Consider the following 18667-nt stretch of genomic DNA (forward strand, 5'->3'; position numbering starts at 1 on the left):
ACATTTCCTGATGGGACCCTCAAACCAAGGTGAATCAGAAATTCTGAGCGGAACTTAGCAATACGTTTTCACCTGGTCATCAGAAAGATTCTAAGAACACAAAAATTTTAGAATCAACAAAGCCCATTACTATAAAATCGCAAACACACTGAAAATATGATACCAGTTCAGTATATCACATATATTGCCCTAAATTGCAACTTTAATGTATTAATTTATTCTATACTAACAGAAATGAAATAAAAACAGATTTATTATTACACTTTTAGTGAAGCAGTAAAAATCATATTACTGGGGTTAGTGTAGTGACCTAGCTATCTAATCCTCCATCTGCAGTGCTGGGTGCTGCTGTATGTCCAGGCTGTCCTGCTTCTCATCCTGCTTCCTGCTAATGCCCTGGGAAGGCAGTCAAGGATCTCCTAAGTCTTTGGGCCCATGCACCAACAGGGGACACCTGGAGGAAGCTCCTGGGTACAGCTTCAGATCAGCCCAGCTCGAGTAGTTGCAACATTTAGGAAGTGAATCAGTAGACAGAAGATTACTCTATCTCTTCCTCTCTGACTTTTTAGCAAAAATAAATCCTTTAAAAAAAAATCATATTTATAGTATTGTTACCTTTGCTCATTGTCATGCTAAATTTCCACACCCCCAAATATATTTTTTCTTATATTTTGTGAGAATTTAGCAATACTATACAAGGGCAATAGCTACAAAAGTATCTCTAAATATATTTAGCAATCACACATACATTATTTCCTAAAAATTAAGCACTGCTTTTTTCAAAGTTCAATACTAGCTGCTTACTGAATATTTCTTACAGTATTTTCTAATTGGCACACATTAATACAGATCAAAGATACTGAAGACAGATAACTATTGCGAGTAAGCATATTTTTATAACCCCAGCATATATGTTCTATAAGAATTCAAAATTGGAACTAGGTACTGTGTTTGTAAGTACTTATATCTGCAGTACACTTAAACTTGCGTATATTATTTCACAACACTTTTGTATAACCTTCAAAATGTAAGTACCTTGTATCTTGCTTTGTAGGTATTTCAGGACTTCTTCGGTTCCTTTCTGAAAGAATGAAAACAACACATATTCATCAGGCATACCTTGCAGTTTTACAAATCAATATATATACATATTTGAATTGAAACTTAAAAACAAATAGCTGAATTCTACATATACTTGCATTTATAATTTCTCTTCGAATGGTTCTTAAAGGATTTCCTTCTACTGCCAGAAATTTCAAATGAAGCTTTCCCAGTGAATAGGGAAGACTACAAAAGATTTAATAAATTTCAATTAAAACATTAAACATAAGTATAATCCAAGCAAATAGTTGAATATATAACAGTAAGTGATAATCAATCCCTATATAATATTGTCAAGGTCCAAAAAGTATAGGGTTAAATTTTTCTTTCAAAATAAAAACTGGACATGCAAAAGAAAGACTGGATTTAGACCCAAAAAGGCATTAAGAGTAAAAGACTGTGAGCTGTAAAGCATTTTGCTAAATTATATCCGGTGCTGAAAAGAAAATGTTAAGAATATAAATTTCTAATGAGTGACAGAAGACAGCTATACTGCTAGTACAACAGTGTCCTGTTTTCTTTTGAAACCCATGCAGCAAGTGAAGTGCTCCTAGCAGAAAATGTCATGGGGTGGCAGGGAAGGACGTCGCCTGTGAGGACAGCAAACCAGGTGGGAACTGGTTTATGTTGCAGCTGCTCCACTTCCAATCCAGCTCCTTGCTAACAGCCAGCCTGGGAAAAGCAGTGGAAGATGGTTCTAGTGTCTGACCCTCTGCCACCTACAGAGGATATCAGATGAACCCCCTGGCTTCAGGCTTCTAGCCCCAGCCCACCTCTGGCCATGGAAGCTATCTGGGGCGTGAACCAGAGGAGAGATTTCTTTCTCTTGGTCTCCCACTCTCTGCAACTCTCACTTTAAAACAAACGACTTTTTTTTGTTTCAAGTTCTTCTAAATCTAACAGTCCTTGCTACCAAGTTCTCAGTAGAACAAAAAATTAAAAACCAAATACACAAGCAAATAAAACTAACCAAAACACAATGTAGGCATTTATCGTACTTTTCTGATAAAAAAAAAACAGTTACTTTGGAAATAATCTTGTAAAGTTAAGCACCCAATTCCTTCATATTTACTCAAGAGAAATGAAAAGAGAAATAGAAAAAGGCAGCATCTGGCCTAGGGGTTAAGACACAGCCCACTGGGGAGTGTCAGGGTTTGCTGCCAGGTTCCAGTTCCAGACCCTAGCTACTAATACAGATGCTCGGAGGCAGCAGTGAAAGCTCAAACTTTGGTCCCTCCCACTCACATGGAGACCTGCACTGCATTCTTGTCTCCCATCTCTGATACCAGCCCAGCCCCAACAGTTGTGGGCATTGGGTGAGTGAGCAATCCCAATCAATGAGAACTCTACCTCTTGAATACATTTTAAAATTAATATACATACACCATAGAAGAAATAACTAAATAAACTTGCTATGAAAAGAGAAATTAGCTAGGACAGGAAGGGTAGGGAACAGCAAATTCTGGCTTTGGCTTAAGAAGAATGGGACGCTAACACAGGGAGGCAGGAAAATGCTTTTCTAGGATCAAAAAAAGAAGAAGAAGAAGAAGAAAGCATTGTTATAGTCAATGTAGGGTCCAGTGCAGTAGCCTAGTGGCTAAAGTCCTCGCCTTGTATGTGCCAGAATCCCATATGGGTACAAAATAAATATCCTAGCTGCTTCACTTCCCATCCAGCTCCCTGCTTGTGTCCTGGAAAGCACTCCTGGCCCAAAGCCTTGGGATCCTGCACCCACGTGGGAGTGGGAGACCCAAAGAAGTTCCTGGCTCCTGGCTTCAGATCAGCTCAGCTCCGGCCATTTTGGCCACTTGGGGAAGTCAATCAATCTGACTTTCCCATAAAAATAAATATTAAAAACAAAAAATAAAAAAAATAAAAAAGAAAGAAATAGTCAATGTGGTCAGAGCAGGATACCTGTAAGAGTGAAAAATGACAGAAAATAAAGTCTGACTCTAAAACACTGCTATTTTTGCCAAATTGACTAGACTTTATCTTATAAAAAAGGAATTTCAAATTGCTAATCAGAAAAATAGCTGAATAAGTCTTCCAGGAATTGGTTTTAAAAAGAACAAACAGAACAAATTCTAGTGCTCTGTTAGATACCAGTCTATTCTTACTATAGCCTTTGTATATTTTTGTCTTGATATTTTTAATGGTTCTGGTAGACAACCATATTTGGGATGCAGTGCTATGGCAATACAGAATCCAAGTTTTTTAAGCAGAAGAATGATCTAATAATTTTCATTTTATAAAAACTACTCTTCACAGTACCATGAGGAATCAATATTCTATTAGAAGAGATTCTGAAAGGGTTCAAGTTATCATTAAAATTTTCACTAACATCCGAGAAGCAGGCCTGGCACCTAAGCCTAGTGGATAAAATCCTCGCCTTGTATATGTTGGGATCCCATATGGTCACCGGTTCTAATTCCGGCAGCCCTGCTTCCCACCCAGCTCCCTGCTTGTGGCCTGGGAAAGCTGTAGAGGATGACCTAAAGTCTTGGAACCCTGTGCCCGTGTGGGAGACCCGGAAAAGGCTCCTGGCTCCTGGCTTCAGATTGGCTCAGCTTCATCTGTGGCAGCCATTGGGGAGTGAACCAGAGGATGCAAGATCTTTCTCTGTATCTCCTCTCTGCATATCTTTCCCAAATAAATAAATAAATAAATATTTAACAATATAGCTATCATGTAAACACGAGATTAGGGAAAGAGGCCTTTTATTCACATTAGAGGAAAAGGAAATATATGTACCAATTCAGATTTAATTTTGTTTCTACTGCTTTTATGAAGTACACTAGGGAAGAGACTAGCATTACCTGTAAGATGAGAAACTTTTAAGGACATTCAGGTCATTTATTATTAAGTCTGCCGTATGTAAATGCAAATAGTAGCCACTTTCTAGCCAAGTATTCAGATCTCTAGCCAAGATGCACTGTTCACTGTCCTTCAGCGCTGGACTTGGTGCATGGAGCTGATAATCATACACACGGATTATCGACTGGTGGTTAACAGATGACGCTCACTGCGGTATCAGGCTTTTACAGACCGAGGGTCACAAAGGAAAAGGCAGGAAGCATTTAGGAGCTTACATAGTTCCCATAAGCCTGTCTATGGAACCAATTGTTTCCACACCCATGTCTGAAAATATCTCTTTGTTTTATATATCCAATTGTTCCCATTCAAATGATATCCAACCAGGTGTTCTCATACAAGATATCCATTCAACTGTACTCATACGAATGATATCCAATCAAGTGTCCTCCTACAATGTATCATATGCCACATGTGTATTATAGAAATAAGTGATTTTTCTTTAAAAATAGACACTAAATCAATGAACAACCCATTGCTAAAATGATGAGACCAAATTACCACCTATTTTTATTAACCCTGAATGTTTACGGCTTAAACTCATCAAATGTCATAGATTAGCAGACTGAATAAAAAAAAAGACCCATTTATTTGCTGCCTACAGGAGACATATCTCATCAACAAAGATCAGTGAAAACTATATATCATGGATTTTTTTTCTTAATTTCTTCAAAACACTTTCTCTTGATTATTCGATGACTCATAGATCATACAGTAGCATCATTTTCTTCAAGAAGGTTTCTGATTTCTTCATTTCTTCAGCAACACATTAGTCCTTCAGTAGCAAGTTATTTAACTTGCTATTTTATAAGTGTCTATTTTTCTTCCCGTTGTTGATTCTGTATTGTGGCTGTTCTTTTAAGGGGATATATAGTAACTGTGTAATGGAGACTATCATATCCAGACGTGAGAATACAATGCAGTGTGAATCTCTACTTCCAGACAAAGATGGACTCCCAATGAAACTGTTTATTATATCTTGACAATAGGATGCTGTACTCTCTGCCATTGTCCATGCCCGCAATGATGGACATATGACTGTGTATGAAGAACTATACTATAGTAATGATATAGGGGAACTCAATGAGGGGGGAGGGAATCGGGGAGGGGATAGGGAAAAGCCCATGATCTATGGAACTGTATCATAAAATGCCAAAAAAAAGTTTTAAAAAAAAGACACTAAATATATACATAGAAGAAAATCTTTCTTGCACTCTACTTTCTGGCATCTAACGTTAAATACCTAGAGATTTTAACTTGGTGTAAAATCCAAGGTCTAAGTCTGTCTTCCCTTTCTAAGACTTATTTATATTTATTTACAGAGAAAAGGCAGAAATTTACAGAGAAAAGGAGAGACAAAGCTCTTCCATCCACCAGATCCCTTTCCAAATGGCTACAATAGACAGAGCTGAGCCAACCCGATGCCAGGACCAGGAGCTTCTTCCAGGCCCCCACAGGGCTGCAGGATCCCAAGGCTTTGGGCCATCTGCATTGCTTTCCCAGGCCACAAGCAGGGAGCTGGATGGGAAGTGGAGCAGCTGGGATACAAACCGGTGCCCACATGGGATTCCGGCACTTACAAGAGAAAGATTTAGCCAGACACTCAGTCTTCCTTTTTAAATTTAGAAAATAATCCCAAATCTACTGATTATAGTTCTATAACTTTTGATGATTTTTTTTTTTTGCATTTCATCCTAGGAAATTAGTTGCTAAATTTTGCTTATTTTACCTCATTATGCCTCTCAAATCTGTCTGCTTCCTGACATTCCCAGAGCCACAATTCAAATGTTCATTACTTAACTCTATAGAATAATTGAAAATGGCAAGTATTTCCTACTGACAATCTAATACAGCTTTATTTAGATTTATTTTAAGCCATTTATATTATCATCAATTTATTATTTATAATGAGAATATTATCAAATTGATTCTGTTTATAATCTTAACTTCCTATCTCTTACGTAAGGAAAAGTAATTCATTATCTTGGGCTCACCTTACTTTGCAAATCTTAAATCCTCACATATACACATATATGTATATATATACATATAGGATATATATGTATCCTACCTATATACATAGGATATCCTATGTATATCCTACTTAGAATTTTCCTTTGTTGATGCAGTTCCCATCTTAAAATTTTTACCACCTCCCATGTAAACTTCAAAATCCTAATCATTCTTCAAAATCCACATGGTAGGCCTAGGGTAAGGCAGGACCTTATAAGTAAATGTCTTCTTAAATTTTGTACACCAAGCAGTTGTACTTGCCTTACCTTAATGCCACTGCTAATGATTACCTAGAAATGTTATTTCTGCTTCTCTTAATAAATTGTGATTCCCTATAGCAGGTTATATTTTTCTTATGGATTTACATTCATTTAACAATTTCAACAAATATTTATCAGGGACCAGCTATATGACAAAGTACCAATTGAGGAGATGAAAACAGAGCAATGAACAAAACAGATTCAGTACTGCCACAGGTGAGTAGATTACAGTAACTTGAAAATGCACCTGCTTCTATTAAAATATTAACTTGGGGGTCATGGACAAAATGTAACTAATTTTGTTTGTGTGTGTAATTTCTATTGATAAATACTGAGTGAATTCAATGTTTAAAAATTGGGGCTAGTAGGGTAGCCTGGCAGTTAAAGTCCTTGCCATGCACGCAGCAGGATCCCATATGGGCGGCAGTTCTAATCCCTGCGGCCACATTTCCTTGTGGCCTGGGAAATAGGTCAAGGACAGTCCAAAGCCTTGGGACCTTGCCCTCACGTGGGAGAGTCAAAGAAGCAGCTCCTGGCTCCTGGCTTTGGATCAGCTCAGCTCCAGCCATTGTGGTCACTTGGGGGACAGAAGATCTTCCTGTCTTTCCTCCTCAATATATATCTGATTTTTCAGTAAAAATTAATAAATCTTTAAGAAATAATAATTCTTTTTCCATTTTTTTAAAGATTTATTTATTTTTTATTACAAAGTCAGATGTACAGGAAGGAGGAGAGACAGAGGGGAAAATCTTCCGTCCAATGATTCACTCAACAAGTGGCTGCAACAGCCAGTGCTGCGCCGATCTGAAGCCAGGAACCAGGAACCTTTTCCAGGTCTCCCACGCGTGTGCAGGGTCCCAAAGCTTTGGGCTGTCCTCAACTGCTTTCCCAGGCCACAAGCAGGGAGCTGGATGGGAAGTGGAGCTGGCGGGATTAGAACCGGTGCCCATATGGGATCCTGGCCCATTCAACGCGAGGACTTTAGCCACTAGGCCACGCTGCCGGGCCCAAGAATTAATAATTCTTAAAAATTACCGGGGCGGGCAGCCTAATGACTCAAGTGTCTGCCTTGCATATGCCGGTTCTAGGTGCTGGTCCTATCAAGGCTGCGCCACTTTCCATCCAGCTCCCTGGATCAGAAGAGCTCCGGCCACGGCAGTCATTTGGGCAATCAGCGGACAGAAGATCTCTCTGTCTACTTCTCTTTGTATATCTGACTTTTTAATAAAAATTAATCTTTTTAAAAAATTGACTTTTCCTATCTTACAGATAATATAATTTATAAATTATAAGTAAATTCAGACAAGGTTTCTATGCATTAGATTTTTTTAACTTACCTACTAATATCATTGTTACTTAGGTCAAGCCTTTCCAAAGACTGCAGCAGTGAAATTTCATCTGGAACAGATTTTAACTTGTTATCTCTCAGTTCTAGCACAAGGATAGAATTCAGGTGTTTCAGATGCTCCGCTTTTAGTACCTCAATCTGGTTTTCACCAATATGCAATTCCTATAAAACAAAAAGTCAGATATATGTATTTCTCTATTGATATACTAGATAATGAAACTATAATTGTGGATACTCAATTTCAAATATCAAGAAACATACAGAAAAAACTCCAAATATTCCATTACATTTCAGTTAGCAAGAAAAAGGTAAAAAGTAAGATTTCCAAGAATCATCTAGCAATGTAAACATTAAGTTTACAAAACCAAACCAAAGGGGCCAGCATTGTGGCAAAGTGAGTTGAGCTGCTGCCTGTTATGCTATCATCCAAAATTGAAGTCCAGGCTGTCCTGCTTCCCATTTAGCTCCGTGCCAGAACACCTGGGAGGGTCAAGGAAGATGGCCCAGGAACTTGGGCCTCTGATACCTCTGTAGGAAAGGGACCCAGATAGAATTTCAGGTTCTTTACTAGATCACGGTGTGAGCGAGGCTGAGCTAAGCTGCAACATCTACAGGGGTATACTAGTGCCCAATTGGATTGCGGCACGAACTGGACCAGTTTGCTGTACATGCTGACATGCACAGGAACCTGGCTGGAGTTAGGCCTGGCAGTGGTTACTGGGGGTCACCACAACTAGACTTCAGTTCTTGCTGGTGTGTGTAAGGGCTAGCTAAGATGGGCTGAGCCACAGAACCTGCAGGTTTGCACAGGATATGGGTCTAGGAAAGGAACTGACCAGGTAACTACAATCACCACTGTGTGCACAGGCTGAGATGGGTGAAAGACTGAACCAGATCCTATACTGGCTAGCATGTGCTAGAGTCAGATCTGGGGTCATCTCAGGTGAGGTGTCTTGGAGGATGCCCAGGTGCATAAGGGAGACAAGATGGCCAGCTCATTTAGACCTGTAGGTTAAGTTGAGTGCCATGTCAGAAGATGGAGAACAGAACAGGCTGGACAAACTCTTTTGGCTTAGCTTTGGCTTCAAGCATCTGGGTAAGTTGATGCACTGGGGTGGACTCTGTCAGCCAATGGACCTGGGAAAGATTTTCTTAAGCTTGGAGAAATGAAATCAACATCCTAGAACTATCAAAACTTCCCAAACAATTTTCTCAAAACATTCTTCTCTACAGCTACTGATGTTTGGCAGATGGAAATACCACTTCCCTCTCTCTACCACTAGACACAGGAAAAAAGAGAAAACTGGAAGCATGTGTCCCATCCACTGTTCCCCATGTCTCAATACTCCCTACCATAATCAGTGTCCTCATGGGCATGCACTCTTGTCAACCATGTAAACATCAAAACTAAAGCATTTAAGAAAGATTATTGCTAATAATGCAATTAATGTTAGTAGCTATGCTAAAATTCTGGGAAATATAAATATAGAAAAAACACAGCTCAACAGAATAAAAAGTATACTGCCATTAAAAATGGCCTAATTCCCCTTTCAAAAAACTTATTTTTAAAATTAACTTTTGAAAAATATATAGTCATGTAATAATAAAGTAAATAATACCTTTAGTAGTTTACAAGAAGGAAATTCAGGTAGAAAACGTAGTTTATTCCTCCGCAAATAAAGCAATTCTAGTGATTCCATACCAGCCAATTCAGGAGGTATACTTTCCAAGAGATTTGAATTACAATCCAGAAGCTTTAATTCTGTAATAAACATTCAATGAAAAATTAAGTCGAAAAAAATATTACTCTGACTACATGCAAGCGCAAACAAGGTGTTAGCAATCGTTGTAATCATCTGTGGTACTGTAAACCACTATAACAAAGAGTACTCAAATATTATTAAATCTAAGAAATGTAAAGCAAGCATTTTAATTATAGAGAAAGAATAGCAAAGTTAATACATAAGTAGCATTTTTAAGATACATTTACTTATTTTAAAGGTAAGGGCTACAGTAAAACCCCAGCTGTAGGCAATTACCTAGGTTGCCTTGTACCTAGCAAGTTTTACACATCTGGGAGAAAAGCAGCCAACAGCTGGCAGGCACCGAGGGCCTGATTAATGCCAAATTTATGTTAACTATACCAGGGTGGCAGCATAGTCACCTATTCTATTCTTTATATTCTACGTATTTATCCATTTATTAAAGATAAGTGGGGGGATTTGGCACTGCGGGCTGCCAGCCCAGCTTGGGTGGGCCTACCTGAGCATAATTTAGCGCCAGGTGCCCATGTACTCCAGGGCAAAGGGACCGTGGTTTGCTCATCTCCACCTGTGGTGCCAGTATCCCATAAGGGTGCCAGATTAAGTCCTGGCTACTTCACTTCTGATCCACCTCTCTGCTCGTGGCTTTGGAAAGCAGTGCAGGATGGTCCAAGATTTTAAACCCCGAACCCATGTGGGAGACTCAGAGGAGGATCCTGGTTCTTAGCTTCAGACCAGCTCAGCTCTGACCATCTGGGAGTGAAACAGCAAAGGGAAACTCTCTCTCTGACATCCCCTCTGTTAACTCCTTCAAGCAAAATTAATATTTTAAAAAATATTTTAAAAAATCTACTTATTTTTACATAACCATATTCAAAATGATCACTCTAAATACAATTTGCATCAAATTCAAATCGAGTTTATAAAATCAGAATTTACTTTTCATTTTACTTATTTCTGCTGGCAAACTCTTCAGCTGATTACTGGAAAGATTCATTCGCACCAGACTGGATAGAGAAGAAATACCAGTGGAAATCATTGTAAGACGATTGTTTGAAAGATCCTTTTAAAAAAGAAAAACAGAATGAATAAATACATGAGCCAGTGGAAAGAGAAATAACTCCTAAAGAGGACTTCAGATTTTGAACAAATTGCATAGGAAAGACATTATTTCAAAGGTTTGTAACTCTTGTGCACCGACAATTTCACAGTGTCATGTCAATATTATTTTGGAATATCTCAAGACCTCTATTGCCCATAAAGGTAATAGATAGGCATTAGAATGAATTACTACTTCAAATGACTTTAACACAAAGGTTTCTATTAAAACCGAGACAGGATATATGTGATATTTTCAATGTGTGAATACATTTGTTCGTCTATTATTTATTGAGTACCTATAACAAATTAGGCAAATTACCAGAAAAGCCATAATGTAAATTCAAAAGCATCCGTAAGAAAAATTTTGGGGTTACAGTTGTGGTGCACCAGATTATGCCACCAATGGCAAAGCATGCATCCTGTTATCAGCATGCTGGTAGGAGTTCCACGTGCTCCCTGCGCTGGGGAATACAACAGGACCCCTTCCACACAGGATCTGGATGGAATTCCTAAGAGCTTAGTTTCAGCTTACCCCGGCCCTGGCTTTTACAGGTAACTGCTGAACCATTGAACAGAAAATCTTTGATACTCTGTCTCTGTTATGTCACTCTGCATTTCAAATAACTAAACCCAAAAACAAATAAACAAAAACTTGGAATGAAAATAAAGCTAAAAAAGTCATTTCAATTTTGAAAAAAAAAAATCTGATTTTGCTAATTTCAGCAAGATGGGTTTTTTTTTTTTTAATGTTTTAGCTTTTTTTTTTTTAAGATTTGTTTTTACTGGAAAGTCAAATCAGCTCAGCTCCAGCCACTGTGGCCACTTGGGGAGAGAACCAACACATAGAAGCTCTTTATCTCTGCTTCTCATTGTAAATCTGCCTTTTCAATAAAAATAAATCAATCAATAAAAATAAATAAGTAAACTGGACAGGAAGACTATATGTGACATATAAAAGAAGGAACTCTTAGAATGGAACTATTTTAGGTATAAGTACTAAAGACAATCTTCCCCTGTTGTGTTAAGCTATTTATAAAAAATCCTTTTATCAAACAAAGTAAGGATCAGCACTGTGGTGGAATAGGTAAGGCCTCCACCTACAAGAGTCCCACCTAGATGTTGATTCACGCTCTGGCTCCTCCACTTCAGACCCAGCTCCCTGTTAATGCACCTGGAAAAGCATTAGAGGATGGCCCAGCTGAGCCTTGTTACCCGTGTGGGGGATCCAAAGGAAGCTCCTGTGTTCATTTTGGCCAATGGGAGAGTCAATCAGAGAAAGACTTACCTGTCTCTCCCTCTGTATATATATACATCTGCCATTCAAATAAAATAAATTAGGAAAAAAAAGTCATCTTCAGTGATCCTTCTCCAAACTGTACTGCTGAACTAAAGTGGAGTTAATAATACTATAAAAACAATCTAATAAAAAGTTTCTGATAATCTCATCACAAAATAAGTTGTACATGTCTTCACTATTTTAATCATCTACACAATTTCTCAGCATGATGAAAAAATCCCACCAACCCCAAATCATAAAAAAATGTTTGAAAAACTTACTAAATCTTCTAAACTGGAAAGTTGTTCAAATCCCTCTGGTATGACAGTAAGTTCATTATGCTGGAGATACAGGTGCGTTAGATTTCTTAGATTTGTAATTTCTTCAGGAAGTTTTTTCAGTTTGTTATGGCTATTGATTGATAAAATAAATGTCAAATAATTTGGTGACAATGTTAATATATATCAAACATTCTTATTAACCAAATATGTAGACTTACTACAAAAAAGAAATACGGTTGCCAAATTTAAGTGCATTTCAAAATTAAAATTTCCAAAGTATACTTTTACTAAAATAGTAATATTATGTAATCAAATTGTAATTGCAAAGGAAACCAATCATAAAACAAGTTTTTAACTAAACATCAGTAATGTTTTGATTGCTTATAATCAATTTTTGACTTTATACATAAAAGAACTTAACAGACTTGATTTTTATACTGTATCTAGCTATTAGAATTTTGACGAAATTATGTGTATAAATGTACATTAGTTACAATCTTTTTTTTAATACTATTTAATTTTTTAATGATGTTTACATAGTTGGTTAGGGTGAACTGCAATTTTATAAAATACTCATCTTTTAAACCTAGCATTCAAGGCCAAAGTAGCTATTTGAAACCTAGCATACTATGTTAAACCTAATATATGATGCATTATTTTTGACTTGGTCTTTATTTTAATGTTAACCCTTCTGTATATTCAATTTATTATTTGAGAAGTCCCCACTCACTGAGAATGATATACTTAATGATATTTAACAGATGAATAAACTCATCCCAGGATAAACACAATCTAACCATTTACTTATGCATTCCACTCCACTGGCGCCCCATCCAGATTTCGCCAGTACCTGTGCTGCACACTAGGGGACTCATCCACATGTTTGGGTCTCAGGTGGGCAGGCAAGTAGAGTTGCAAGCTGATACGCTGATGTGGGCCAAGGGGCTCACACACGTTTGGGTCTCAGGTGGAGTTGCAAGCTAATACACTGATGTGGGCCGAGGGGCTCACACACATGCTTGGGTCCCAGGCAGGCCGAGGGATAGGGTTGTAAGATGGTATGGCATACTGGTGAACTGAGTCTTGGGACCTGGGCAAGCACTTGGGTCCTGTCAGGGCAGCCAAGCTCCAGGCCAGCAGGCTACCTGCTAAGAGACTAGGCTGGGAAATCAATGTGTTCCATGGACATGGGGTTGAAGATAGCTTAGGGAAGAGGATATAAGGATGTGCAGGAGGATGTACTACTAGGAGAGTTCATTACATGGAAATAATAACTTCTGGGGGGACATCCATCAAGCTGGCCACTGTACTTGCAGTAGGCAAGGAAGCTGAGACCGAGCAGTGTGGATAAAAGAAAACTGGAGACCCTTCTGGGTCAGACCAATGCACTTGACCACATGGGAGTTAGGAGCTGGGATAGCCAATACTAACCACCAACAACCACACTCACCAGCATACACGAAAGCTAGGCTGGTGTGTGTGTGAGGGTGCGGTGCATACTTGGTAGGGCTAGACCACAGTATCTACCACTGGAAGTCAGAACAGAGGATGAGTCACATTAGGCTAAGCCATGACACTAACATGAAAGAACTGGGTCTGGGGGAAGATTCTGTAGCAAATTTGTGGCTCACCACTGAAGGACCGCGAAACCTGCTGATTTGCTTGAGGCTGGGGGCAGTGACAGGCTGAGCTAGGCATGACCACAGAACTCAACAACAGTTGTGGGAACTGGGGATGGAAACAGGCTGGGGTGATTCAGGCTGTGCAACCATCAGGCACAAACAAGAATTGGGTGTGGGGTGGGCCAGGCTGCAACATCCACCAACACACACAAAGACCAAGATTGGGCAGCAGATTGTGCCAGGTTGCTCCGGCCAGCAGAGCCAGTAACGTGGACACGGAGAGGGCCTGGGGATGAAGCACCGACGGAGACCAGTGATGATGGAAGCCTCTGCGAAGTCTCCCTTTACTGCTCCTTCACCTCTTCCTATATACTCTTCCCCCCACATCCTCATTTAGCAGGATATTGGATACAGGTAAGTCCAATTAGTCTAAGTGTTTTTAGCCACAAGCCCAGTTTCTGCTCCTGCCCAGGCTAAGGAGCACTATTCAACTCCTTAGCCCACAACACCAGATAAGGTCCTAGCACCTGAAGGCAAATGTGAAATCCAGGTCTGGGAGTGGGCCTGGTAGGCGAACTTGAGGAACTCCCCTGGTAGGCTGCAACTCCTACTGGCCAGCATGAGAGTCAGGGCTGGGTGTGGGCAAGGCTGGACAAGGCTATTCAACTTGTTGGCAGGGTTATAGGTTGGGTCAAGGGGAAGACTGGGCAGGACCAGGTCAAACCATCAGACACAGCCACACACAGGAGGCAGAATGGGGTGTCGGGCATGCCAGGCTAGACTATCACATGGATCGGTTTGCACAAAAGCCATGGATCAGTACAGGTTAGGCAAAGCTAGACTGTAGCACCAATCAGCGAGATTCAAGACTGGCACGGGGGCAGGATGAGCTACAAAACCGATTAGCCTATATGTGAGCTGGGTTAGGGGGAGAGCCAGACTGGGCTAACCAAGTGTACCCACTAGTGCATCCATGAGCCAGAGTAAATGAAAGTTGGTCAGGCTTTGCCGTAGCATCAGCTAGCAAATGTCAGGACTTGGGAAAATCCTGTCAGGCTAAACCACACTACCACCTGGAAAGTGCAGACACAGGGCTGGGAGTAGGCCTAGAAGGGAAAGTCTGGGCACACCTCTAATTGGTTGCAGTGCCCACCAGTGAGAATGAAAACTAGCACTGGAGGTGTGCCTGGATGGACAGGTGGTAATCCCTGCTGGTTTAAGTGTGGGTTAGATACAGAGGTCATTCAGGCTAAGCTAGGCTGCAGGACCCACTGGTGTATGTAAGAGCCAAATGGGATGCGGGACAGACTGGACCAGACATACTGGCATGCACAGGAACTAGGGTTGTGGCTAGGTCTGGTCGGCATTATTGGGGGTTGCCCCAACTAGGCTACAGTTCCCACTGGTGTGCATGAGGTTCAAGTGTATTGTGGGCAGGCTTAGGCTGGGCTGTGCTTTTTCATGAGATGGAAATGGGAACAACTGACCTGGGTGACTGCCACCATCAGTGTGTATGTAGGCTGATATGGGTGACAGACTGAGCTGGAGAATGAACTAGTAGGCACACACAGGAGTTAGGTCTGGGCACACCACACCACAGGTGAGGGTTCTTTGGGAACCCACCCAACCAGATCACTGGACCAAAAACTCCAACCATGAGGAAAATCACAGGAGCTGCTGTCCAACTGCGGTGCATGTGTCAGAACTGGCCTTCTCAGTTGCTGAAGCCTGTGTAGTGGAAAGCATGCCAGATGCACATAGGGGACATAACAACCAGTTCGTTGAGGCCTGCAGAGAACATCTAGTACCATGGCAGAGGATGGAGGGCAGAATAAATTGAACAACTCCCCAGCCAAGCTATGACAGCAAGTTTTTCGGCGAGTGGAGACTCTGAAGTAGACCATGGTAGCCAATGGACCTTGAAAGGATTTCCTAAACCTTGAAGCAATTAAATCAACAGCACCTCAGAACTATTAAAACCAATTAAGCAGTACCCTCAGAACATGCTTCACCTCAAAAACCCTAGGATGACACCGAGTGCCCATCCCCTATCACCAAGTACTGATGCAATTAGGGTGCTGGGAGCAGCTCTCTTCCCTTGTCCCCCAGCTACAAGAAGAAAAAAATTAGAAGCAGTGTCTCTTCTACTTTGCCGACATTCTTCAACCCTGATCAGGGGTCCACATGGTATACATCTATCTATACTATGTAAACATCATCAAAAATATATTTATGTAAAAGAAAAAAGGAATTCCACTCTACCCTCATGGCACATGAAGTTACTTCATGAATAGCAACAAGAAAATAGAAATGTTAAGACCCTATGATAACCCTAAATTAAATGAAAATAAAAGTAGTTCTAACAGGGCCCAACACAATGTCTTAATGGCTAAGTCCTCTCCTTGCATCCAGTGGGTTCCCATATTGGTGTCAGTTTGTGTCTTGGGTATTCCCCTTCTCATCCAGCTCCCATCTTGTGGACTTGGAAAGCAGCACCCCAAAGCCTTGGGACCCTGCACCCAAATGGGAGACTAAGAAGATGCTCCTGGCTCTGGACCAGCTAAGCTCCTGCCATTGTAGCAACTGTGGAGTGAACCAGGGGATGGAATATCTGTTATCTCTTCTCTCTGTAAATTTGCCTTTCCAATAAAGAACAAATAAATCTCTAAAAAAACAAAAGTACGGCCCGGCACAGTAGCCTAGCAGCTAAAGTCCTCAGCTTGCACATACTGGGATCCCATATGGGTGTCAGTTCTAATCCCGGCTATTGCTCAAATATTGGGATCACTGAGCCACTCTTGGGAGACCTGGTTTGAGGTCAGGGCTCATGGCTTCTGCCCAACCAAGCCCTGGCTATTCCAAGTACTCCATCAACAGATGAAAAGCCTTCCTTTTTCAGTATCTCTGCCTTTCAAATAAGCAAGTAAATCAAACTTAAAACACAAATAATCCGAACATTACAACTTGAAACATCTATCTTGCTTTAACTATGCCATGAAAAAATAGACTATAATCAGAAAAAAATCTTATTAGATATACATCATTGTCACAATAGAAAAAAGGTTACATCTTACCTGACATTAAGTTTCTGAAGGTTTTCTAACTCGCTTATAGCAGAAGGAAGAGATTCCAGCTGATTATCATGTATCTACAATTATTAAAAGATGAAGTTGATATTCTTACAGCAATATTAGTTTTGCCATCGCAGAAAAATTTATTCACCGATAACCACCGTTTTCCTAATTCAATCGCAATGATTTAGGCTACTAGTAATTTTAACAGTGTCTACAAGGGAAAAGGGTAGGAACGTTTGGTGCAGTAACTGTAACTGCTTGGGATGCCCACATTTCAACAGAATGTTCCAAGTCCCATCTCTGCTTCCAATCCAGCTTCCTGATAACGCGCATTCTGGGAAGCAGTACATGTTAGCTCAAGCACTTGGGTTCCTGCCCCTTAGTAGAGAATGGCTCTGCACTGGGCCAGAAGCAAGTACTATAGGGCATTTGAGAAGTGAACTAGTTCATGAACTCTCCTCTTTCTCTATGTGTGCTTACAAATAAAATGAGTTAAAAGAATAAGTTTTTAAAAATTGAGTTTGAAATCAAACTGCTCAGAAATCATAAAGTGATAAAATATAAACTAAGCGTTACTGGCAATGGACTGTGCCAAACCCTGTACGGGCATGCAGAAACAAGAATCAGGTCTGGGATCACTTCAGACAGTTTCTTTAGGGATCCCTCCAACTGAACTGCTGATCTCAGAATCCCAACCATGAAGAGAAGTGCAGGTTCCATGGTCAGCCATGGAGTGCATGTGTCAAAGTTGAGCCTCCTCAACTTTGATGGAACAGTAGATCACATATCCAGGTGTACATGGAGGATATGGCAGTCCATCGGAACCCGCAGAGGACACCTGGCACCACAACAGAGGACAGAACAAATCTATCATCTACTTTAGCCAAGTGTTGTTAGTGCAAATGTGGGCAAACGGAGACTTTTAAGATGGACTATGTCAGCCAGTGCATTCTAGAAATTTCACCGTGCTTGGAATGGTGAGATGGGCAACAATTTACAACTGTTGAACTATCAAAACCACTTGAGCAAGACCCTCGGAGCATGCTCCACATAGGAGACCCTGGTATGGGTGGGAAGCTGGTGGGGCTTCTCCCTTTATCTCCCCCCTTACTCCAGATACAGGGGGAAAAAAAGAGAATGTGGAAACAATGGTGTTACCCATTTTCTTAATAGCCCTTGATGCTTTGTGCCCTAATCAACTATGTTAAGATTGTCAAAATAATTAAATATTTTTAAAAGTAAAAAAAAAAAAAAAAAAAACACACAACACCTACCTCATTGAGTAGAGTCTGACTTTAAATAAGAGCCAAGGGAATTAGAAACCATAATCCTCTGATGATAAGATTAACTCAACATACACAAAAATATTCTCATGTGTTCACAAACTCTACTCCTCTTTCAGGTAAAGAAATCTGAGTGTACTGATTCATTCCATCCTATAGATGCAAAAAATAAAAGCTTGCCTAGAAATTTCACTAATTTGGATCCAACTTTTTCACAAAGGAATTGGAGGGATTTTGATATTGCTAAGTCAAGTCTGTAAATCCACAAATGAACTACTGTTCACTTATTCCACCAATCTTGGTGTATCTACACAGTAACCAGAGACTAAAAATAGAGTCACTTAATAAAAACATTGAAATTTGAGTAATTTAAGTCAATGACATTGCAGGCATGTTACAAAAGAAAACTTGCCCTAAGTGCTGAATGTGATTTAATATGTATAATAGCAGTAACGATTTATAAAAAATGAAATAAAGATAAGCAAAAGCAACCACTTGTTATATACTGATTTTATTTGTATGCATTATTCTAATTATAATTAGTTTATTTAATTCTAATAATACATTTTAAAAACAAGTGGTAGACTTATTCTTTATTTGTATGAATACAAACTAAGATGTGGAGATATGACATTCCTAAAGACACAAAGCTAACATCTAGCAATCAGAATTTG

At 39.9% G+C, this 18667-nt stretch overlaps 1 protein-coding gene across 2 annotated transcripts in view; it reads right to left on the reverse strand.

The window, feature by feature from the left end:
• Positions 1 to 18667, reverse strand: part of LRRC40 (leucine rich repeat containing 40) — a 60437-nt gene that overhangs the window by 17207 nt on the left and 24563 nt on the right. For both annotated transcript variants that reach the window (XM_040987266.1, XM_040987267.1), the window contains exons 3-9: positions 16711 to 16784; positions 12015 to 12144; positions 10296 to 10419; positions 9213 to 9355; positions 7583 to 7755; positions 1200 to 1287; positions 1036 to 1081 (exon numbers count right to left, since the gene is read on the reverse strand). In XM_040987266.1, the coding sequence (XP_040843200.1) occupies positions 1036 to 1081; positions 1200 to 1287; positions 7583 to 7755; positions 9213 to 9355; positions 10296 to 10419; positions 12015 to 12144; positions 16711 to 16784 (778 nt within the window). The remainder of the gene's footprint in view (positions 1 to 1035; positions 1082 to 1199; positions 1288 to 7582; positions 7756 to 9212; positions 9356 to 10295; positions 10420 to 12014; positions 12145 to 16710; positions 16785 to 18667) is intronic.

Source organism: Ochotona curzoniae, unplaced genomic scaffold (genome assembly GCF_017591425.1).
Source record: "Ochotona curzoniae isolate NIBS_2020 unplaced genomic scaffold, NIBS_Ocur_1.0 contig_4612, whole genome shotgun sequence".
In the NCBI taxonomy this organism is placed as follows: domain Eukaryota; kingdom Metazoa; phylum Chordata; class Mammalia; order Lagomorpha; family Ochotonidae; genus Ochotona; species Ochotona curzoniae.